Source organism: Vulpes vulpes, chromosome 13 (assembly GCF_048418805.1).
Source record: "Vulpes vulpes isolate BD-2025 chromosome 13, VulVul3, whole genome shotgun sequence".
NCBI classification, from domain to species: domain Eukaryota; kingdom Metazoa; phylum Chordata; class Mammalia; order Carnivora; family Canidae; genus Vulpes; species Vulpes vulpes.
In genome coordinates this window covers 123,936,956-123,961,728 of record NC_132792.1, presented here as the reverse complement: position 1 = coordinate 123,961,728, position 24,773 = coordinate 123,936,956, and the positions used below count along the sequence as shown (strand labels likewise).

Here is a 24,773-nt window from a genome sequence, read left to right as displayed (position 1 = left end):
GAAAATATCTCCACCACAGTGTTTAATTGTACTTGATAAGAAGGTACCTGGACTACCATTTTGCTTTTTTGGATACTTTTCTATACTCTGTTATACATTTCTCTGTGTTCTAAATGATAAGGGAACCCTATAATTAATTCATGGTCCAAACTAGGACATTTTTCAAAGTAATAGAGTTAGTTAATATTATTAATTTGCTGAAATATTTTCTGACAAACCCATTAGTATTAGTGGATTCATAAAATAGTTGTAATCAAAATTACCTTCAAAAATAAAATATTTTCTTGCCAAAAAATCATGTACACCAAAGAAAAAATTTTAAATATCTTTATATAGTGTCTCTCAGAACATTCAAGTCAAGTAAGGATACTTATTATCAATCCACTTTTGTGTATTTTAATCATTTTCCCCAAATCTATGCCTACTATCATGTCAATGGTGTCTTTTTTTTTTTTTTTTTTTTGAGAGAGAGAGAGAAAGAGAATGCCTAGGTAAGGTCAGGGGAGAGGAAGACAGAGGATCTTAAGCAGCTCCATGCCCAGTGCAGTGGCTAAGAGTTTTATCATTTTATTTAAATGAATTTATTTTTAAAAATTCTTTATTTACATTCGATTTGATTAACATATAGTGTATTTTTAGTTTTAGAAGTAGAGCTCAGTAATTCATCAGTCTTATATAATCACATCAAATGCCCTCCTTAATGCCCATTACTCAGTGATCCCATCTCCTCCTCCTTCCCCTCCAGTGACCTTCGGTTTGTTTCCTAGAGTTAAAGAGTCTCTATGGTTTGTCTTTCAGGCTGAGACTTTTGTATTTCATTTGTTGAACACCTGGTAACAGACTTACAACTTATTTTGAACAAAGCATGATCAAAATTTAAAAGACCCATTTCCAAAATTCCAATACGTTTTTGCAGAACACCGAGGTAAACTCATACAATATATTTCAAAGTTAAAAAAATATCTAATGTCAGCAATTTCCTATCATTTAAGCTAATTCTTTAGAGTCCCAACATTTCTCAAATCCCACCGATGACAGACGGTGGAGAGAGAACTGCTCATTCCCCTAATAAAATAGTTGTTTGTTAACATAAAATTGATCACAAAATTTTTGTTCAGTCACTCTATATATGTAAGTCTGGCAGATTTTGACAACCGTAGCTTGTTCTTCTCCAGGGAGAAACAGAAGTGTGTTTGAGACCCGTTACTTGTTATGTGCGTGCAGTAACCAGTGACAGGTGCATTTCTGCACACATCTCTCCAGGGGTGGGAACAGCACATCCTCAGGCAGGAGCCCTGTCCCCTGCATGTGTTCCACATGCTTCTCGTATGGGACCGTGGAGGCTGGGAGTGTCCAACTTCCATCTCGTCATTCCAAGTCTTAATAATAGTATTTTGTTGTAAAAGAACAAAACACTTGAGACAACATAACCTGGGCAGGATGCAGGATAATACACATAAATGGAGACTTTTGTGGGCAAACTGGAACCTATGGTCAGCCTTACAGAGCAGGGGGCTCATGGCATCTGTGTGTGCAGTCCTGGGGTGAGTAGAGGGCCTACCTCTTTCCTCCATTCTTCATGAATACTAGTTGGGTGAGCTACATCCCAATAAGCCTGTTTGTCTGAACAAGATTTTCTCGGTGTTAGTAGGAAGGGAAGAAGATGGGGCAGCTCCAGGCTCCATAGCAAGACCCTTCAGCATTACCATCTCCTCTGCTGATATCTGTGGACATGGGGTCCCCCATTGCTATTGTGGAACATCTGCTCTGGGTGCCAAAGGTATTGATGACTTTGACTCTACACGTGGTTTTATCAGCCCTTTTACCCTACACACCCTGCTGAGACCAAACATTTTTACTCTGGAGACCTTGATTCTGTGCAGCATCAACCTCGGAAAAGCCATGGGATCATAACACAGATGCAGTTGACAGACTGGTCTGACTTGACTTGGCCAGAGTCTTGTTTCAGCTGAGGGCTTTTTGGTGGATCTGGCTGTTCTTCTTGGAGGGAAGTTGTATACATTTTTTTAGAGGGGCCTGCCAGTAACCTGGGTGTAGACGTCCCCCGTGTCATGTGTCCTAGAGGATGGTGGGCTGTGCACACCTGAGTAGGCCTGTCCTCTAGAATGCTTTGGGCAGCTGGCATCTCCCTGCCATCACTCAGGGGAGACTGGGAGCCTTCTGCTCCATGCTCGTTCAATTTGAGGCAGGGGCATCTGCCTTGGTTTTACTCTGACCGTGATTCCTTTTTTTTTAAAATTTCATTTTATTTTATTTATTTATGATAGGCACACAGTGAGAGAGAGAGGCAGAGACATAGGCAGAGGGAGAAGCAGGCCCCATGCACTGGGAGCCTGACGTGGGATTCGATCCCAAGTCTCCAGGATCGTGCCCCAGGCCAACGGCAGGCGCCAAACCGCTGCGCCACCCAGGGATCCCCTGACCGTGATTCCTATGATGAAAAAGGGAAGGTAGCACTTTGGAGTTAGGAGGCTTGGATGGGAGACTTCTTTTGATGGGGAAGGGTCTCATTCGATATTTATTTAAATATTTATGGAAAGGCAACTCTAGGGGCACCTGGGTGGCTCAGTAGTTGAGTGTCTGCCTTTGGCTCAGGTCATGATCTTGGGGTCCTGGGATCAAATCCTGCATTGGGCTCCCTGTAGGAAGCCTGCTTCTCCCTCTGCCTATGTCTGCATCTTTCATGGATAAATTTAAAAATCTTTATTTTTTTTTTAATTTTTTTTTATTTATTTATGATAGTCATACAGAGAGAGAGAGAGAGGCAGAGACACAGGCAGAGGGAGAAGCAGGCTCCATGCACCGGGAGCCCGACGTGGGATTCGATCCCGGGTCTCCAGGATCGCACCCTGGGCCAAAGGCTGCGCCACCCAGGGATCCCCAATTTAAAAATCTTTAAAAAAAAATAAAATAAAAAGAAAGGCCTCTATGCAGATACTGTGATGGGTCCTAGATGTGTAGAAAGAAAAGAAGTGACCCCTGCCCATTTTATGCAGTTCTTCAAGAAGTAGGCATCCTTCGTGGTATGTAACCCATTGAGAGCCCTTCATAGAACTTCAGAATGACACTGTGATGTTTTGAAAAACATTTTTTAAAGGGGGGAGGCACAAATAAATGGCATAGGAAGATGTGATTAACTCCTGATTTGCAAGCTTCTTGTCACTGGCGGCTTTGACAAACTGCCCAGTTAAGGATCTTGCAGGATGTCAGTGATTTGGTTCTGAACTCAAGCCACATTAACACCACATAAGAAATGAATAGCCATTTGCAATTAGATGTATCAACTTAAAAGATTTAACTGTTGTGCCACAATAGCCTTTTTTTCACACAAAATCATTATCAACTGGAAAACTCGAATCAACTTCCTTAGTTCTTTTTTGAGAAATATGCCATTTCTTCATGTCATTCCCCATTAAAATTCTGCAGACTCTGTCTCAAATTATTAAATTTTTACATTGTGGCCTCTGTGTAACATCTTTTTTCAGACATGTGCCAGTAATGGAAATCATTCTCCAACTCAATTTCCTTTTAATTCCTTCCAATTACTATACACTGCCCTTCTGTGCCAAGAGCCAATCCTGGTGGTACATTTTGTGAAGACCATGGGATCATGTTTCTTTAAACCATATATGATACCAGAAGGCATTCTGGCAGAGTTGCCCTCATCATCTCCTGAAAGTTGGTTATACATGATTTCAAAAGAAGTGTATCCCTAGGCACATGCGTTTAACAATGGCCTTTCAAGTTCTCCCCAGCTGGTTCCTGGTTAGCAAGTAAAGAGAACCACATTGGGCAAGCATCTTCACAAAATTCCATAGGCAATGTCTGGTCACTCTTATTGGCAGGCCTATCACAGGAAAAGCAACTTTGGAAGGTTTTTGAACCATAGATGCCACAAATGTGAGTTAAAAATCTGAGAATATTGAAGTGTTGCCAGAAAATGAAGTGGCACTTCATTTGAAATGGCATTGGAGGACACTATCAAGAGACTGAAATGCCATGGAATGGGAGAAGGTCTTTGCAGATCATTTATGTAATATGGGATTCATACCCAGTATATATAAAGAACTCCTGCAAGTCAACAACAATAGCAAAAATTCAATTTGCTTCAAAAACAGGCAGAGGACCTGAATAGACATTTTTGCAAAGAAGACGTACAGATGGCCAACAAACCCATGAAAAGATGTTCTGCATCATTAGCCACTAGAGAAATGCAAATAAAACCACAGTGAAATGCCACCTCACATCCATTAGGAAGGCTGTTATTAAGGAAACAGAAATAAATCTTGGCAACAATGTGGAGAAATTGGAGCCCTCACACATGGCTGGTGAGACTGTAGAAATTGTACAGACACCTTGGAAGATGGTCGGCAGTTCCTCAAATGTTAAAAATAGAATTGCTGTATTATCCAGTGAATCCACTCCTAGGTATATGCTCAACAGCAATGAAAGCAGCAACTTACCCAGATGCTTGTCTACCCATGTTCACAGCAGCATCCTTCACAACAACAGGTAGAGACTTTCCAAGTGTCTATCAGTAGGTGAATGGAAAACAGAATGTGGTTATGTCCAGGCATTGGAATATTGTTCAGCTCAACTAGATACTTAAAATGACTAAAATAGTAAATTTTATGTTGTGTATATTTTGGTACAATAAAAAGAAGAAAAGGAAAGGCAGGTGATTTCCAAGGACACGAAGTCCTTGGGGAGTTTCCAGGACTGTCAGACTTTTATTTATTTGTTTATTTTTTGGTGGTGCTTGGGAAAGATTTGGGAGAAGGCGAAAGGCAAGAGTAGGATTTCATTATGTCAAGAATTCCATTTGTAACCTTCATTTAGTCTCTTTCTGAGAATTCTTTAAAAATCCATGGAGAAAGACAGAAGTGAGTGGGTATCAGGGGAGGGGCTATCACCCAGACAACATGACTCTTGCCACCATCTCTGTCACCCATCAGTGCCTAACTCCCTTTTGGATTACTGCAAAGGCTCTGACCTTGGAGTTAATGCACGCTCACTTGAAAAACAGCAAAGTTTCCACACAGTACAGTGAGCCCGTCTTTACCCAGAGTATGTGTAAATGACTATAACGCAACATAACTGAGATATTTCCTTGTCCCTCAACCAGTAAAGCTGTCCTGCATGGCTGCGGTGGCTCTATAAAACATGACTGGACTATAGGAATGTCTAAGCATCAATAATGGCTGAGGCCAGGAGAAGTTTTTATAGTTTACATACAGAGTTATATTAGTTTCAGATACCATGTAGTGATTCACAACTATACATTACTCAGTGCTCATCACGGAAGGTGCCCTCCTTAATCCCCATTTCACCCATCTTCCCACTCACCTCCCCTCTGGTAACCACCAGTTTGTTCTCTGGGGTTAAGAGTCTGTTTCTTGGTCTGTCACTTTTTTTTCATGTTCATTTGTTTTGTTTCTTAAATTCCATATGCATGAAATCATATGGTATTTCTATTTCTCTCTTTGACTTATTTCGCTTAGCATTATACTCTCCAGCTCCATTCCATGTGGTTGCAAATGGCAAGATTTCATTCCTTTTATGGCTGAGTAATATTCCACTGTATATATACACCACTTCTTTATCCATTTATCTACTGATGGGCACTTGGGCTGCTTCCATCACTTGTGGGGCCAAATGAATTTTAAAAAGGAGGTGAAGCTTCATGGAATACCTAGGTAGCTCAGATGGTTAAGCATCTGCCTTTGGCTCAGGTCATGATCTCAGACTTCTGAGATTGAGCCCCGCTTGGGCCCCTTGCTCAGTGGGAGAATCTGCTTCTTCCTCTCCCTCTGATCCTCTTCCCTCCCTGGCTTGTACTCTCTCTCTCTCTCTCTCTCTCAAATAAATAAAATCCTTTTAAAAAAAGGGAAATGAAACTTCAGAAAATGGGGAAAATGTCAAAGTCCTATTTATATTGTAAACTGCAGTAAACAATAAAAACATTACTCCTAATCTGGTCCTACAGATTAAACAATGTTAGATTGTCTAACATCTAACAATGTTAGATTAAATAATCTAACATCTAATATTAAACAATCTAACATTAAACAATCTAACATCTAACAATGTTAGATTAAACAAGGAGCATGCATCTATTACAGATCAGTCTGCATGTTTAGTAAGTGCAGAGGATCTTGTTATTGACTCATTAAGCACCTCTTGATAGAATCTTAAGCTTCATTAACGTACACAATTTTTGGCAATCTGTGAATTCAGGGGAAAACTTTGGGCCTATTTCCTATTTTCTAAGGTCTATTAATTTGCCTTCTAGGTTATTGTTTTTACTTTTTGCTTGTCTTGTTTTTCATCAAAGTGTTGACTTTCTTAGCCCCCCATCATGCTAAGCAAAGTAAAAATAAATACAGGACCTTTCCCCTTCTGTCACAGAGCTAATATGTCATTAACATTTTCCAAGTTACTGTAAAGAAAGGTCGAAATAAAAAGATCAAAATAAAAGCACATCTCCTACCCTCAAGGTTTTCAGGATCTAGCTAGCTGGAATTAGCCACACTGTGGGGTTTGAGAGCATAGTCTCAAATTGCCAAGTCAGCCCCAGACTTCTGTAGAGTCCAACTATAACATTAGAAGAGTTCATAAAGCCACTCTCACTTCTGACACCAAAGGCAAGTTTGAAGGGTCCCCCCAAACCACGCTCAAGTTTAGTAATTCATTAGGAAGACTCAAAAACTCACTGGGAGTACTCACAATGATTCACTACAGAGAAAGGGTACAGATCAAAACTAGCCCAAGGAAGAGGCATATAGGGTTCCAAATGCGAAGCTTCTGTTGCCCTGTCCCATCCAGTCAACATGGGTTACTCTCCCAGTGTCTGTGTGTGACAGTATGCACAAGTATTGCCACCCAGAAAGCTCACTTGAGCTTTGATGTGTAGAGTTTTTATTGGGGGTGCATTCTGTAAGCATGATTGATTGATTTCCTACATGGTTGCACATGGTCTACAGGTTAACTCATACTGCATGGTCCAAAGTCCCTGACCTAAATCACACGGTTGGTCTTTGTGGTGTGGTCAGACCCCACCCTAAGACTGTCAGGTGTTTCCCTATGATCTGGTATAGCCAATCCCTGCCCTAAACAAAGACCCTTCTAACAAGTATGACATAGATTATCTCCCAGAGGCTGAGGACAAAGACTAGACCTCTTTGGCCAAAGCCATATTCTCTACAACACAAGAACTCTGAGCAGAGAGGAAGTAGGTGGATTTTGTGGTAGTGGAAGTGGGGCTTAAGATGAGCTTGGTTGACCACTGAAATGTTTGAAGAGCAACAGAAAGCTTATGGAATATTCCCAAACAAGAGAACTTTTAAGGAAGGATATGATAAATACCATTTAAAATGTGAAGGGACAGTGTGTGCACAAGGATTATTCTTACCCAGTATGCCCCTAGAATACAGGGAGTGCCCATGGTTAGAAGCATAAGGAAGATTTAAGTTCAGTATAAGAAAGAGCCTTCTGATAATTGAGGTTATTCAAAAATATTACACAGGCTGCCCCAGGAGTTGGTAAGTTCTCAGTCATTAAAAATATTCTGGCAGAAAGCAGATCAGCTGCTACAGTGGCAGTTCTTTGCAAGGAAATGCAATGACCCCTGAGAACCCTTTCAACTGTGATTCTCTGTGCTTCTAAAAATATTGTTCAACCTGACTCAGACTGGAATCTGTGGACTGTCTCTACTGTGATTCTCATTGTATGAATTACCTTAAAGTACCTTATGTCATCCCTGCGTGCTACAGCCTTGGAATGAATGTACATTTTCCAGAGTGGAACCTAGAATATCTGGGGCAATTCAAATTCTACTAATTCTGAGTGGTCAGCAACTTAGACTCAATGGAAGTTTTTCCTTGCTCTAGATGAGAGTCTTGAGTTGTTAAAGAAGTGAATAACATACAAAAAAGTTTTCACACAACATATTTAGCTTCTGAAAGTGAAGCCATGTGTTATGATTAGTTCAGTCATTGCAAATATGTCTTTTTAAAAAAGATTTATTTATTTGACAGAAGGAGAGAGAATTGGGAGGAGGAGCAGAGGGAGGAGCCTGGTGCGGGGCTCGATCTTGTGACCCTAAGACCATGACCTGAGCCAAAATCAAAAATCAGACGCTTAACTGACTGAGCCCGTCAGTTAGCCATTCATCTACTTATGGGCACTTGGGCAGGTTGACTTAATGTGGATTTTATCTTATTCAGATAAATAGGACACTGATACCCAGGGTCAGACGGATTCATGGAGCCCAGATTTCCTTAGACTTCATCTTTTAGACTTCATCTTCCTATGTGGACAGTGGTAAACTATTGAAGTCATAAAGCAGGTTTCATTGGCCCCAACCCATACATGCAGTGTAAAGCCTTTAGCTTATGTGAACTGGCTTTCCATCCAGATTGTTTCCAATGTCCCATTCTCGTGAATGCCTGTCACATGCCTCATCCTTCCAGGGACAGTGCTGCTTCACTTACAATAGCAGGCCCCTGTGGGGCACCATCCCTTCTTTCCTGCCTCCCATGGGGCACTGCCACCAAAGTTCTAGAGCCACCATGGTGTCAGCCCTAGATTAGCAGGATTGCAAGGAGATGAGGCATCTCTCCCATGTATTTTTTTAAAGGATTTATTTACTTTTTTTAGAGAGAGAATGCACAAGAGGGGGTAGAAGGAGAGGGAGTCCTCAAGCAGACTCCACACTGAGCCTGGAGCCCAACGTGGGGCTTGATCTCATGACCTTGAGACCATGACCTGAGCCAAAACCAAGAGTTGGACACTTAACTGACTGAGCCCCCCAGGTGCCCCACATCTCTCTTGTGTATTCCCTGGGTCAGAGGCCTTCCAAAATGGTGCCGTTTGTGCCTCAGGGTTCTAAAATGTCTAATAAAGAACCCTGTGAGTGAACGATTAGATTAACCTTGTCTACTCCCTCTGGTTACCATTTTAGGCCTTCCACCAACAGGGGTCTCAGGTTAAGCAGGGCACATACTCCTCCCTGAGGCTATAGTGGTCAGATCACTGAGGCTGGTCCTTCAGCTGGCAAGGAGTGGTTCTCCACAGGGTCTTTCTCTGAGCTCTCTCCTGATGAGGGAGTCACCACCTCTCTCACAGCTAGATGCCAGTGCTTCTAGAGGCACCTCTAACACATGTGCCAGGGCTTTATTACACAAGCCAGAGGCCCTGTCACTAGAGATCTGAGAACTGTCCTTCTCTGCCGTGGTTGCCTTATTATGCACTCTACCCCCAGCGCCCCACAAGGGAGGGCTGCTTATGCCATTTGCAGCACAAATGCAGCAGTAGTTGAACCACTCTAACTTCACATAACTCTTTTTGAAAATGCCATTAGGATAGCATTGGGGTGCCTGGGTGGCTCAGTGGGTGAAGTGTCTGCCTTTGGCTCAGGTCATGATCTCAGGGTCCTGGGATCAAGTCCCACATCGGGCTCCCTGCTCAGCGGGGAGTCTGCTTCTCCTTCTCCCCCTGCTTGTACTTGTGTACACTCCCTCACTCTCTTACATGCTCTCTCAAAAATAAATAAATAAAATATTTTAAAAAGGGGGGTGGTATCTGGTTGGCTCAGTGGTTGAGTGTCTGCCTTGGGCTCAGGGCATGATCCTGGAGTCCCAAGATTGAGTCCCACATCAGGCTCCCTGCATGGAGCCTGCTTCTCCCTCTGCCTGTGTCTCTGCCTCTCTCTGTCTCTCATGAATAAATAAAATCCTTAAAAAAACTTTTTTTAAAAGGATAGCATGGCTTGTCCCAAGCATTTGATTCTTTTATAGTACCAGAGCCAGATCATTCATGCCCTAAAACATTGGCACCATTGAGGGGAACATGGCCCAGGAAAGTCCGTTCCCGCAGAGAAGACCACTTCCCCAAAGAGAAGGTGTACGAAGTCTTCTCCCAAAAGTGTGTGAGTCTGTCAAATGATCATGAAAAGTGGGCCACAGCGTCTCTTACAAACCAACTCAAGGCAAGTACTTTCTGCCCTGCAGATGGATTCAATCTGTTAGCTCAACAATGTCACAAAGGCATTTGCTTGGGACCTAGAGGTCAGGCAGAGGCAAGAACTGCCCTCATCCAAGGGGACCCTGGTCCCCAATACTTGGGCTGGCCTCAGGAGTCACTGGTGACCCCTGGTTGACAGTAGGAAAGGACGTTCAGAGACCACTAGGGTATGAATGGGAAGGAGGCAGGGCCAGTGGGACAGAGAGTGTCAAGTACCATTTGAGAGGCCAGAACCAGCTCAAGTTCATGATGTTATCCTACCTCTTCTTTTCCTTTCTGTCCATGCTTCCTTTTCACTGTCGCCTCTCCTCCTGGGGTCAGTGGGTGGATGCAGGGGCCTGAGGGCCTGAGTGCAGGGCCATGAGGTCAGAACTCCTAGAGCTGGGTTGAGACCTAGCAACTCTTGCCTGCCATGTCAGGCTGTCTGTCTGAGGTGCTACAACACATTCCAGCAGTTTCCAGGTAAAGTGGGCAGAAAGCAGGATGGTTTCCAGAATGCACTGTGGCTCCAGGGCCGTATCCTTAAGAATGTGAAGGATGCCAGAGTTTTCTTGATATTTAAATATTAATTGTTATCTTTAAAAAAAAAAGATTTTATTTATTTATTCACAAGAGACACAGAGAGAGGCAGACACAGACAGAGGGAGAAGCAGGCTCACTATGGGGAACCTGACACAGGACTTGATCCTAGGACCTTGGAATCATGACCTGAGCCAAAGACAGATGCTCAACCACTGAACCACCCAGGTGTCCCTTAATTGTTATCTTGATTCAGATATCTGATGCTCACCAGATTTCTGTGTGTGTGTGTTTTCCATTCTGGGATGCCGATGGCATAGCACTTAAGGAAAAACACTCTCTTGTTTGTGGAGAAGAACATGCCTGTGTGCCTGCGTGGTAGGCGCCCATGTGTCTGTGTTTGTGATTTATATGTCTGCTGTGGTCCTAGCCACCCACAGGAGTCTTTCTCTTGCAGATTGTTCTGGAGCTTAACTAGTTTTCTGGATTAACTAAGTGCCTTTTTTCCCCCACGTTCTATTAAGAATTGACATGAGCAGGGCCCCTGGTGGCTCAGTCAGTTGGGCGTCTGCCTTCCACACAAGTCATGATCTCAGGGTCTTGGGATCGAGCCCTGCTCAGCAGGAAGTTTGCTTCTCCCTCTGCCTCTGCCCCTCCCCCACTTGTGCTCTCTCTTTCTTAAATAAATAAATTTTTTAAAAAATTGACATGACCAAAAAGGCAGTGTCATCTTGCTTTGTTCTTAGCCGTCATTGTGTTTGTACTGAAGTGGGCCCACGTGTATTCTGATGCACATCCACAGTCCAGCTCGTGAGGAGCAGGGCTGAAGGGAGTCCCATGGGGCCGTGGTCAAGTTGCCTGATATGGCAATTCAGAGCTCACCACCTCGGTCTCCTTCAGAAGGACACAGTTCACAGATGTCCCACTTTGTACCTCCAGGGGTCTATCACCAGCTTTCTGGAAACTTCACATTGCTCATGAAATGAAAGGCCTTTTTCCCATGAAATGACCTGGCTGGCACCACAGTGTAGCTGTAGCAGGAGCCCCAAACCTCTCACCAGCTGGGATGCTCTGGGAGGGCTACCTTCCCCAGCGCCCCCAAACAACATGCTGCAGATACCAAACCACCCTTCAGAAGGGATTCAGAATTTTGCGGGGTGTTTTGGGCAAATAAATGTCTGTCATGAAGGGGAATCCCAGCCCAGGAGACAGACTCTGCTGTCGCCGTGGAGCTGTGGGTGTTGCTAGCAATCAGGAAGTTACGGTGACGATGGGACAGCCCTCGGCCTCGGAGGGGTCTTTCCTGATCACCTGCAGTGTTAGAGGTTGTACCGTTGGCTTTAACACATGATGTTGTAATGTGTGTTTACCTGTGTGTGCCTCGCTGGGTAGCCGGATCGGAGTACGGCCTCCCCCCTCCCCCTCCTGCCTCAGGTAAAGGACCAGATCGTGAACGTCTGTGGCTTTATGGGCCACACAGGCTCTGAGGCAACCACTCAGGTCCGCTGCGGTAGCACCAAAGCAGCCAGAACCGACATGTGAATAGGCATGGCTGTGTTCCAATAAAACTTTATTTATAAAAACAGGTGGTGGGCTGGGTTTGACCCGCAGGCCCTGGTTTGTCAGCCCATGTACATGCTCATCATGCTCTCTCAGCATTATTACTATTAAAATTTGTTCACAATCCCGCTCTTTTTGTATCTTCTTGCTGTGCCTAATAAAAAGTTGGCTTGTTTTAAGAAGCAAGACATTTTTTCCAAAAATCTAAAAGATGTAAGCCATTTGGGGTGAGAGGGAGGTGGAAATATGTGTGCATAGAACACGGCTATTTCCAAGAGTGGGACAGCTCTTCCTCAGGACTCCAGTTGGCTCTGCTGTCACTGGTCCCCTCCTGCCCCACTGTCTTGCACAGCCAGGACCCCTCCCACATGGCCCCCGAGTCCCTGAATCCCTCACCCAGCCCTGCTCTGGCGTTCTGGGGCCGCTAGCTTCACACTTGTTGTTTCTCTTCATCATGCCTCAGCCTGGATGCAAAGGCTCGGACCAGATCTCTGGGACTTTTGCCCTAGAAACTCTATTGAATTTTTATTATCCTACCAAAGACACTGAGTGAAATCTACAGTTTTTCAGCCGTTAGTACTGTGCCCCTTCTTTCACCTTCCATCCCCAACTTAACTGTCTTTGTTGCAAGTTAAAAGATCATCACGGAGTGGAAAAAAACCCCACAGCTTTATAGCCACCATTTTTCATTCCCATAAGGATACGTTTGGGGGTCTAGAGAGGCCCATGTGAGACCGTCTTGCTCGTGGTTTTACTGGCTTTCCTCGAGCAGAGCTAAAATGCTGGTTGCCAAGCAACACACATGCCCTGGCTTCTTCCAACGATGTGGACTTGGGGGGGAAAAACCCGTCCTATGATTGACTCATGAATGGGGAATCATGTGGAAAGGCACAGGGCAAACAGTCGGTGTAACAACGCTCTGTTTATTCCAGCTCCTTTGCCCTGAGGACTTACATGGAGCAGTGAGCAGAGTGTGCCCTCAGCAGTGTGCCCCTGACTAACATGCGTGTTCATTAGGGACTTGATAGCACCGTCGACCTCGTCCCCCCCAGATTCCATATTTGCGAATTATGTTTTGCTGTCATGTGCAGACGTGCATGGTGGCCAAACCTTGAGTGGCTGATGTGCCAGTTCCCCAGGAGGTGGGGCAAGCCTGCGCTCTGCCTCTCTCCCTGTAAACAAGGGCCGTGTTGTTTGTATTCCTGTGATTGTGTTGGTGGTTTCACTGTTTACAGTGGCCCCTCAGTGCGGTGGGGGTGTCTGGTGTTCCTTGGTGCAAGAAGGCTGTGATGTGCCTTATGGAGAAGTTACTTGTGCTAGAGAAGCTTCGTTCAGGTGTGAGTGATAGTGCTGTGGGCATGAGTTCAATGTTAATGAATCAACAGTACGGTTCATCCAGAAAAAGGAAGAGGGAATTCAGTGATCTATACATTAGGTTGCTCCAGAAAGTATATAAAGTCACATCTGAAGTGCATGACAAAGCTGTGGAGGAAAAAATAGCTATATTTGTGGGTCTATAAGAGAACTTTATTTTGATAAAATTATTTATAGAAAAGCACAGTGGATAATATTGTGAGGCTGAAAGCCAGAAAAATTTATGTTCCTGTTACCCAGAATGAGAAAACGTTAAACTCTTCTCAGCTAGTGTTTTATTGTAAAGAAATAGTGCATATCATTCATTATTTGTATGAAAGGTGTATTCAATTGGGTGTCTTTAAACAGGAACACATGGAACAAGGTTATGTACTGATTCGTTGCTGGGTACTCTCCCTGGCGGTGTTCACTGCCTCACTATGCACAGGGACTTGAAAGAACACAACCCCCAAGAACGGTAAGGATGGACTGAGATGATGACAGCTTCCCCCTAATGGGATCTGTCTTCTCCTTGAAGATACGGGGAAGACAAAGCCCCGACCCCATCCGGGGGAAGTATCCCCGCTTAGTGTGTCTGCCGGGGATGGGACCTGACTTCCTGCCTGGCCATCAGCTCCAGTAGCGTCCCTAATGCACCTGCTGGAAACACTGTGAAGGAAGTTACATGTTCACAGCCGGGCCTAGATCCTACTGCACACTCCACTTACCTATCCATTAAGGCTGTTATAACAGAATACCACAGACTGGGGGTGGGAGGTGGGGAGGTGCTGACATTTCTCTCCGTTCTCAAGGCTGGAAGTCCAATAAGGTACCGGCAGAGCTGGTGTCTGGTGAGCAGCCGCCTTCTTGCAACAGCCTCATATGCCAAAAGGGGCCAGGAAGCTCCTGCAAGCTCCTCTATTTATTAGAGCCCGATTCCCAGTCACCAGGGTGCCACTCTCAGGAGTAGATGCCTCCCGGAGGGCCCCACCTCCTAATGGCATCACTTTGGGGGTTAGGTTTCAAACTACAAGTTTGAGGAATCTGCTCAGTCCGTAACACTGTCCTTCCACGACTGTGACCACTGACTATTTTGCTTGAAGGGAAACCCTGGATGTGTTTTTTAAACTGTCCTGGACTCAGCCACAGTGAATCCCGTGTCCTGATCTGACACCCTAATTGGTTCCAGGTGGAAAGGCAAATGATGGTTCGTATACCATGGCCTTGCTCCCTGAAGGCCTGATGTAGGTCACATGTGAAATGGTTCCCCTGCTTTTAAGGCCTCATCTCCACTGACAGCAGCCTGCCTCTCACACCGGCTCTGCCGAACTGGACAGCACCCCCCTCCCAGCTCTGCAGGGGTGGCTGGCGGACAGCCCGGCGGGGACAGAGATGTGAGGGCTGGCCCTCTGCTAAGTACACGGGGCCTGGGGAAACACAGAGCCTGCCTCTGCCCTTGGGATCAGGGAAGGAAGGCTCTGGAGCCAAAATAACATCTGGCAGCGGCTGAAGGAGATGAGAGCTGATGATGACGTAAGCAGAAGACTTTTAAGAGCAAGGCAGGGAGAAGTTTAGGACAAGAGTAGGAATGGAAAAACATGACCTACTGCTCCAGATCAGTTTTTGAAGAGCCTGGAAACACCATCTCTGAACTCCCAGGCCTCATCACCACTCAGGGCCCTGGCCCCACACAGTACCTGCAAAGTCCCCAGAGGAGCGCTTTCTAGAAAGTTCTGAGTTCCTGCGGAGTACTTGGGCCTATGTCTGCACCCCGCCCCCCCCACCCCACCCCGGCGCTTGTAATCAGGAAACGAAACAGCTTCTCCTGCATTCCTGCTGTGTGCAAATACAAGAGTAAGAGACAATGGTAACAAATCTCTTGCAACTTCCTGCAAACCACATATGTTACAAACACATAGATCTTCCATATGAGTTTGTGGCTGGTAGGCTGCTTTCCCTTGCAGGGACCCCTGGCATGTGGACACCTGCAGAGAAGAGCCATGCCCAGAGCCGTTCTATCCTGCTCCTTCCTCTCACTTCTATCCCCAGGTCCCATCAGGGGCAGTGTCCTGTGTGCGGACACAGATGCACAGGATTACCCCTGACCGCAGGACAGCAGTGCCAAGGGAGGTGTTTTGCATGGAGTCCATCCCTGGGGTTAGAAGCACTTGCTCAGCTGCCAACTACAAATAAGCCCCATGCTAGAAAATGATGCTCATTAGTGTGCCATTTTTTTTAAAAAAAAAAAAAGGAAAAAAAATCGCCACTGCCCCCAACAAAAAGAGTCACGTAGAGGCCTGAAGTCCTACCCTGACAGTCAAAGTGAAGCATGGCCCACTAATGCAGCCTTAATTCACTTTGCGTGGCAGAGAGAGCAAGCTGACCATGCTGCTGCGGGAGTCCCTGGGGAACATGAACTGCCGGACCACCATGATCGCGCACATCTCGGCCGCCGCTGGCAACTACGCCGAAACCCTGTCCACCATCCAGATCGCCTCAAGGGTCTTGAGGATGAAGAAAAAGAAAACAAAGGTAAGGCGCTCCCCGGGGGGCTGCAGTGGATGAAGGCCCTTAAGGAGTCCGACCCCGGAGTGGAGTCCGAGGGAACCGGGTCAGTATTTCTGATCCCCGAGCTCCAGGGATAGGGGTGTGCACTGCTGCCCGTGCTGCCCGGCAACCATTCAGGGTAGGAAAACCCTCAGGCCCACAAAGCCCTTTCTCCACCACAGCTGCCAGTCATCCCTCCCAGGCCCCTACTGGGGAGCGCTGGCCCTACCTCGAGGTAGTTCGGATGGGCCACTGCTACTTTGGGATGAAACACTGGGGAGGGATGAGAAATAGTTTCTCTCTCTCCCTGCCTTGGTCCCATGAAGGTCGAGACCATGTCCTTTGAGTGGTTGAGCCCAAAGAGGGTTGTTAGCTCCTTGCTCGCATGGCCCTACTTTCCTTGCCTTTCCAGGAATCCTTCCCAGGCTCCTGGGTTTTGCCATGTTAACTCAGTGGTTTCTGGTTGATGCGCAGGGTCTGCTAGCGTTCTCAGGCAGAGGCAAGCCTGGACAATGGTGTGACAAGAATGTGCCAGAAAGCCACCACAACTGTGGTCATGGGACAGCTTGTGAAGTGGGAAGCTTTTTCCCCTCTCCTTTTGTGTCTGTTTTTTGGAGAGGAAGGAGGGTGCCAAGGGAGTGACTCCTTAGCCCTTGGGAGGCCAGACATTGCCTGGGCTGGTCGCCTCCTTCTCTGTGCCCTGGCGTGCCACACAGGGGCTGTTCTTCCCACAAGAGGCCATGATGTGCCAGGCTGGGGGTGCCGTCCAGGCACATCATGAGAAATTGCCCAGTGCAGGGAGGCCAACCTGGCTAGCCCCAGGATGGGGTTGGGGGGAACCTGTATGGAGTCAGCTGTGGGCTCGTGAAGGTGGGGGCTGGCTTGGGAGAGCTGTCCCTGTTGACTTCCCTCCTCTCACCCACAGTACACATCGAGCTCCTCCGGGGGCGAGAGCTCCTGCGAAGAAGGCAGGATGCGCAGGCCCACCCAGCTGAGACCCTTCCAGGCCAGGGCCTCGGTGGACCCCGATTTCCCCATCCCTCAGCTGTCCAGCGACCCTGACTACTCCTCCAGCAGCGAGCAGTCCTGCGACACAGTCATCTACATCGGGCCCAATGGCACGGCTCTCTCTGACAAGGAGCTCACGGACAACGAGGGCCCCCCTGACTTCGTCCCCATCGTGCCAGCCCTACAGAAGGCCAGGGGTGATAGCCGGCCTGTGGAGGCCGGAGGGGCCGCGGCCAGCCACTCAGAGAGGGACTGTTTGAAGTGTAACACGTTTGCTGAGCTGCAGGAGAGGCTGGGCTGCATTGATGGCAGCGAAGAGCCCAGTCAGTTTCCTTTCGAAGAGCTGCCTGCCCAGTTTGGAGCGGAGCAGGCAAGCAAGTGTCCCCTGTTAAGCCAGGGGGCCGGGGCAAACCCACTCTGTGAGTCTGATAGGGAAGATAGCGGGTCTGACGGCCAGTCGACTGACAGAGAAGGCACTGACCCTCCTGCCTCCAAGATGCAGAGAAATCACTCGCCCGTTCCAGGCCCTGGCCCGGCGCTGCCCAGCAGCCCCACCCCTGCCTCGCCGAGGAGCATCCCGGGCAGCAGCAGCCAGCACAGCGCCTCCAGCCTCCAGAGCAGCCGGGAAAGCCTGAACTCCTGTGGCTTTGTGGAAGGCAAGCCCCGGCCCATGGGCTCCCCGCGGCTGGGCATCGCCAGCCTGTCCAAGACCTCAGAGTACAAGCCGGCCAGCTCTCCCTCTCAGAGATGCAAAGTCTACACCCAGAAGGGTGTCCTGCCTTCTCCCGCCCCCCTGCCTCCATTGAGCAAGGATTCCGGCATGGTTTCTAGTGAGTCCCTGCTGCAGCCCGAGGTACGCACCCCCCCAGTTGGAATGAGCCCCCAGGTTTTGAAGAAATCCATGTCCGCTGGGAGTGAAGGGTTCCCCGAGAGCCCCGGTGATGACGAGCCTCAGGCAGCAGCTTCTCCAGATTCTAAGAAGGAGATCCTGAGCACCACCATGGTGACTGTGCAGCAGCCGCTGGAGCTGAACGGCGAGGATGAGCTGGTGTTCACGCTGGTGGAGGAGCTGACCATCAGCGGGGTCCTGGACGGCGGCCGCCCCACCAGCATCATCAGCTTCAACAGCGACTGCTCCGTGCAGGCCCTGGCCTCGGGCTCCCGGCCCGTCAGCATCATCGGCAGCATCAGCGAGGACCTGGAGTGCTACTCCAGCGTGGCGCCTGTCTCTGAGGTCAGCATCACGCAGTTCCTGCCCCTCCCGAAGCTGGCCCTGGACGAGAAGGCCGGCGAGGCCGGGAGCCGACGTTCCTCCATCAGCTCCTGGCTGAGCGAGATGAGCGCCGGCAGCGATGGCGAGCAGTCCTGCCACAGTTTCATAGCCCAGACGTGCTTCGGGCACGGGGAGGCCATGGCGGAGCCTCCGGCCTCGGAGCTCCTTGGCAGCATCCAGAACAGCGCCGTGGTGTGCCGAGAGAAGCCCAAGGCGGGCCCCGACAACTTGCTCATCTTGTCTGATGTGGGTGAAGACCCTTTCAACAAGGCGACCCCCATCAAGGGCTGCAAGATATCCACACTGGGCAAGGCCATGGTCACCATCTCCAACACAGCCGATCTGGGCAGCTGCGAAGGCTACATCCCCATGAAGACCAACATTACGGTCTACCCCTGCATAGCCATGAGCCCCCGGCCCGTCCAGGAGTCTGAGGCGTCCGACGGCCCCGCCGTCAGCCCGGTGCCCAGAGCCACCCAGTCCCAGGACAGCAGAGAGATGGGCGGTGCAAAGACGGAGCTGAAATTTGAGGACCCTTGGCTCAAACGAGAAGAGGAGGTAAAAAAGGAGAGCGCCTATCCCAGTGAAGAGGGGACTGGGTGTGAGGCCGCGACAGGCCCCCTGAAGCCCGAGGCCAGGGCAGAACAGGACAGGAAGGCTAGCCCGGGGGACAGGCTGAGCAGCAGCAGCGGGGAAGTGTCCGCCTCCCCTGGGAGCGACACCTTCAGGAGGGTCGTGGATGGCTGCGAGATGGCCCTGCCTGGTGCGGCTGCGCAGAGCCCCGTGCACCCCAACAGGAGCCTGAAGTCCAGCAGCCTGCCCAGGGCTTTCCAGAAAGCCAGCAGGCAGGAGGAGCTGGGCAGCCTGTTCTACCACTGCCCCGCGGAGAGCAATGGGCTGGGCACGCCGCCCTGCAAGGCGACCCTGGAGAGGAAGGTGGCGTCGCCCAAGCACGGCGTCCTGGCTCGACCCAAAGGGACGCCCCCTCTGCCGCCGGTCCGCAAGTCCAGCCTGGACCAGAAGAATCGGGCCAGCCCCCAGCACAGCACCTGCAGCAGCGGCACGGGCAGCCCGTCGCACCCCCCGGGGCCCTTGGTGGGCCCGCCGGCCGACGAGGCGGGCGGCAAGGCGAAGGAGGCGGCCAGCAGCAGCAGGCTCTTCAGCGCCAAGCTGGAGCAGCTGGCCAGCAGGACCAACTCCCTGGGCCGCGCCACCGGCAGCCACTACGAGTGCCTGTCGCTGGAGAGGGCCGAGAGCCTGTGCGCCGGCGGCTGGCGGGCGCACGCGGGCAAGGACAGCACCATGCCCCGCGCCGGCCGGAGCCCGGGCCGCGGCGCCGGGGCCTCGCCCACCGCCCCGGGCCCCGCGCAGGCCGCCGCCGCCCCAGCTGCCGCCGCCCCCGCCCCGCCGGGCCCCGCGTCCCCCAAGGCCGGCGCCTGCAAGATCTCGGCCGTGAGCAAGCTCCTGCTGGCCAGCCCCAAGGCGCGCAGCCTGGCCACCGCCACCACCAAGACGCTCAGCTTCTCCACCAAGTCCCTGCCGCAGTCGGTGGGCCAGAGCCCGGGGCTGGCGGCCAAGCCCGCGTCCTGGTCCACGCAGTCGCTGAGCCGCAGCCGGGGCGCCGGGCCCGCGTGCAAGCCGCCCCCGCGCGCCGCCAACGGGCGCGTCTCGGAGCTGCTGCAGGGCGCGGGCGCGGGCGCGGGCGCGCGGGGCGCCGAGGGGCGCGCGGGGGCGGCGGGCGAGGAGCGGCCGGCCGCGCCCCCCCTGCCGTCCCCGTACAGCAAGGTCACCCCGCCGCGCCGGCCGCACCGCTGCAGCAGCGGCCACGGCAGCGACAACAGCAGCGTGCTGAGCGGCGAGCTGCCGCCGGCCATGGGCAAGACGGCCTTGTTCTACCACAGCGGCGGCAGCAGCGGCTACGAGAGCGTGCTCCGCGACAGCGAGGCCACCGGCAGCGCCTCGTCCGCGCACGACTCCACCAGCGACAACAGCAGCTCCGTGGGCGGCCGCTGCCGCAGCCTCAAGGCCCCGAAGAAGCGCTCCAACTCAGGTAGGCGCGGGCGCGGGCGCAGGCGCAGGCGCAGGCGCGGGCTGGCGCGGGTCACCCCCTGCAGGAGGCATCCGCGCGGCCAGGCCCTAGAGCGTGCGGAGGAGTCGGGTCACTGTCTCCAGTTTGTGGCCTGGTGGCTGCAGATGCCAAAATGCGGGGCTGGTGGCCCTGAGACCGCGCGGCTTCATCCCCTTGCAGCAGGGCAGAGCACTCTGGTCTCATGGGCGGTGCCACGGGGAAGCCCTGCCTGCCCCCAGGCCCCAGGCAGCCTGGTGGACAGGTGAGTATGCCTTCCCGTGGGGCCTGCAGTGTGCCCCAGCCTCCACCCACGCACACAGTGCCCCAGGGTGACACGGTGCGCTAGCATGACACACACAGCACCCCAAGGTGGCACACCCAAGCACCCTGGTGCCCCAGATGCTCACTACCGGAAAATATCTCCAGGATTGTCATCTCCAGGAATCTCCTACCAAAAGATATGTCAGTAGTCCAGAAGTTACAATATGGTGGTAAAGGCCACTGACATATGAATTGGAGTTTGGGGTGACAAGGGACAAGAAGTCATGATGGGTGAGAAGAGGATCCAGGCCAGAGCTGGTGGCCCTGGTAGCCATGGGTCAGGTGAGGTGAACAGGCAACAAATTAGAGGCCCAAACAGACAGAAGGAAGGAGGACAATGTGAGCTATTGAAAAAAATTCTCCCAAATTCATCTCTGCTCTTCACAGAAATTTCCCCTACTTGTCCCTGAGCATAAAGACACATTTCTTAATGAGGCCGTCTCCCACAGAGCCCGGGTGCAGTCTGTCCTTTGGCCGAAGTGAGGGTGGTGTGGGGTCCTGCCCTCTTGCCCCCCAACCTGGCCTTCACTGTCCTGTGGCCCTTCCGTAGAGCCCTCAGAAACCACTACCCTATGGAACAGCAGTGCTACCTACACATCAGGAATTAAAAGATGGGACGAGTCCTCCAAAGGTGGGGATTCTCCCCTTTCCTGCAGCTGCTCTGGCAACTGCCCCACAGGCTTTTTCTCTCAGCCACAGGGTTGCTTTTCTCTGTTTTCCCAATATAGGCAAGCACTGGAATGTTCCAGCCCAATGTAATGCACATGACAAACCGTTTGCCTCAAATCAAAGAAGTCAGCCCCATAATTCTAGATGCTACGCTGTAGCTCTCCCACCTTCCCACCCCGCCCATTGGCCACAAAGCATGGGAGTGGGTTATACTCCAAGCATGTTCAGGAGTCATGGCCATCGGCCAACTTGACCTCCCAGGGGGTGTGTGCTTCAGGCTTTGACCCACTTTGGAAGAACCCCACGCCAGGCCCTCAGCCCTCACAGCCCCATCAAGGAAGGACCTGGGAGCGGTGCCCGGGTAAGACGAGTGTAGAATGAAAAGCCAGGGACTATAATGTGACAGCTGCTGTGCCCTGTTTCAGGGCCAAGGGCATTAAAACGTATTGATACCAGTCACTAAGAATAACAAGAAAGTTCATCTGAGCCAGAGTCTCTGTTTCGGGGACAGGGGTGGTGGATCTGCTGGCCCTTCCAGTACGTGGAGATAAACCTCCTTACTATGGTCTACCCACTGTCAGTTCTTCGGAATCCAGATTGTTGTGATGTCACGGCGTGACACGGTGTGCTCACGGCAGCCGACCGTTAGAATGTTTTCCCACAAACTCGTATCTAGGGCTTCGTGCCTACCAGTCCATTTTGTTCTTTAAATCTCTTTTACTCTTTCTTCAAGACCTGTGGTTTTTGGTTTGGCCGTTGTGCTGGGGTAAAGAGCTCTGTAAAAACAGCTGCTCAGACCGTGGACCGCAGGTTCTCTACCTACCCTTGCCTGGCACTACCTCCTGTCATAAGGGCCATCCTCGAGGCTCTCCTGTTAGGTTAGACTATTGGAGGACACGGTATAGAATCAGAGCTCTAGGCTGGGGGCCAGAAATGGGTGCCAGGAGCAGCATCAGCCTTCTGCAAGTAGCTGGCAGAGATCAACCTCACAACGGATGTGGCCGTGGAGGTATGCGCCTTTCAGGTTAGATGACCTTGTGTCGCTTCTTTATGGTTATTATTAAGAGAAATGCTGGCTGTCAAAATGATCAGCATAAATCAAATGCCACTTCTTTAAGAGAAGCCATAAAACTCCTCAAAGGAAATTCCTAGCTAGATGGCTGGATTATACAATTACTGGAGATGTTTGAAACTGCAGAGGAGACAGGCAGTTATCTTTTATCGGAGATTGCTTTTGAATTTGGAAAATTTTTAATACTTTGGTTGAAAAATGAACTAGAAATATATCAGGCAGATGACAGTCTTGAGCTCTCTGAGTGCCTTGTAATGCGTGCCGTATGAGAAACAACCAAATGTCATTAAGGTCACCCTCTTGGTCCCATTCCTGGAGATCCATGTTGGTGGAAAGCGCATGGGCTTGGCCAGAGTGTACTGCAGTGAGAAGATGGAGCTGGAGAGCAGGAGACTTGGAGTCTTGGGCTGTGTGGCCTTTAGGGAATAACTACCCTCTGAGGGCTTCAGTTTGCTCACATAAAAGTAAAACGAGGGGATTGGTAGAGAACCAGCACGGTCTCTCTAATGCTCACGTCATATGAGACAATGCGGATAATATAAAGAATGTTGGTGGTAATAGGACTTCCTTTCCATAATCTTGATTGGTCCTCCTCTGCAGTGCTTTTGAAACTTAATGACATGTGAGGTGTGGGCGTGGTGGGGAGGGGCAGGCAGCATCAAAGCCAAGGCCACTACAAGAGGTTTGTCATCTAGTTGGTGACAAAGTACGAAAAGCATGGAACAGAACGGTGACCCAGGCATACTGCCAAGTCCGGAGTGGTGTAGCGCAGTGTGAGCGTGGGAAACATTTAGACGTGGGAGAGGCCCAGATCCATAAGAGTCTGTCGGGAAACACTGGGCAACAGGGTGAGATTAATTCACCAGGGGGGTGTTCTTGATGGATGTAATGACCATAGAAGATGGAACTCAGACCGACTTACACCTTCAATGCATTGCAGCTATGATACGAATTGTAGTGGCAGTGGGGCGTCATTCTAGATTCTTGATCAGGAGTGTGGTAAGGTGAGCGAGGCTGTGGTCGCTTTTACTGATGGATTTTCATCCATCCACAGTACATGGCCAGCCATCTGTGGTCAGCAACACGGCCGCTGGCCGTGAATTAGAGTGGTGACAGCCAGCCTGGGTGGGGAGCAGAGGTCTGTGCTGGCCAGGGCACATTCAGTGATAAAAGGACGTGAACAGGGAAGGCCCTTTCTGCTCGGTGGCCCCACCCCGAGTCCTAGGACTTACACTGATGCCCTCTGGCATCACTCATCAGGTGTCACGTGGACTCTCCCCAGACACTTAGTATCTTCTTGCTTGTGTCCTTGACCTTTCACCCCATGCCTACTGTGTTCCCCCCTCAAATTCCTCCCATTGCTCTCCTTCTCCCTGGCTAGCTGGGAAAATCTGAAAACCAGACTGGCACTTTGATCTCAATGAAGTTCGTTCTGACCATAGAAAGCCGGGGAGGGAAGTGAAGGGCCTGCCCGAAGAGAGGCCAAGCCAGGGAGCCTGTTGGTTCTGGGAGGCACCCAGGGCTTGAGCTGCCTGGATGTGAGCTCCTGCTGGGCCAGTTCTGCACCAGGCCGGACCTGCCAGGTGCCCACACGGCACTGGCACCAGTTACTGTGTGTCCACTGGACACCACTGATCGAGTCATTGGCTGGTTGGTTGGCCAATCAGCTGGCTGGCAGGTGGCCCTACAGTTAGCTCCAAGGTCTTTTTGACATACTTCCCCCTGCTGGTGACCCGGGCTTAAACACCGAGCCCATCTTCTATATCCTTGGCCGTGTAAGCACCGAACACCTGCCCCTCTCCAGGTGCCAAACAAACTCTACTGTGTGGTGGGACACCGGATTCAGTTTGCAAAGCTGCTGCACTAATATCTGTGGCTAGTTACTCCTGAGAGTGCCCTGCTTTGCTCTGCCCACCTTCTACTGCTCACTGGGTCACCAGATACCATCTCGTTTTGTCCCTTCCTCTCAATGTAGCTGTGACCCTAAATCTGCTCTAGAAAAATGAAGTCCTTAAAGAAGAAAGATCTGGGTAGGCAGTCATGTAAAATTCTCGAGGGTGCCTCAAGTCCAGACTCCATGTGTCTTTTTGTGTTGTTGATGGTCTTCACCTCATGAGGCAGGTGTCAGTCCCATATTTCATCCAGGACAGAGGGGACAGGAGGAGGAGGACAGAGCCCAGCTTTAAGGACACTTTCCAGCGTTGCCTGCAGCATTTCTGCTGACACCCCACAGGTGGGAGCTTAAGCCACCTTTACCGGGGGGCATGGTCCCTATTCTGGGGGCTCTATGCCCTGCTCCTGCTCAGTCCCCTTCACTGAGAAAGAAGAGAATGGGTATC

The 24,773-nt window shown here is 50.2% G+C and overlaps 1 protein-coding gene across 2 annotated transcripts in view; it reads left to right on the top strand.

Annotated features, from left to right (window-relative positions):
- Positions 1-24,773, top strand: part of KIF26B (kinesin family member 26B) — a 446,195-nt gene that overhangs the window by 404,034 nt on the left and 17,388 nt on the right. For both annotated transcript variants that reach the window (XM_072732821.1, XM_072732822.1), the window contains 2 exons: positions 15,846-16,008; positions 16,949-20,354. In XM_072732821.1, the coding sequence (XP_072588922.1) occupies positions 15,846-16,008; positions 16,949-20,354 (3,569 nt within the window). The remainder of the gene's footprint in view (positions 1-15,845; positions 16,009-16,948; positions 20,355-24,773) is intronic.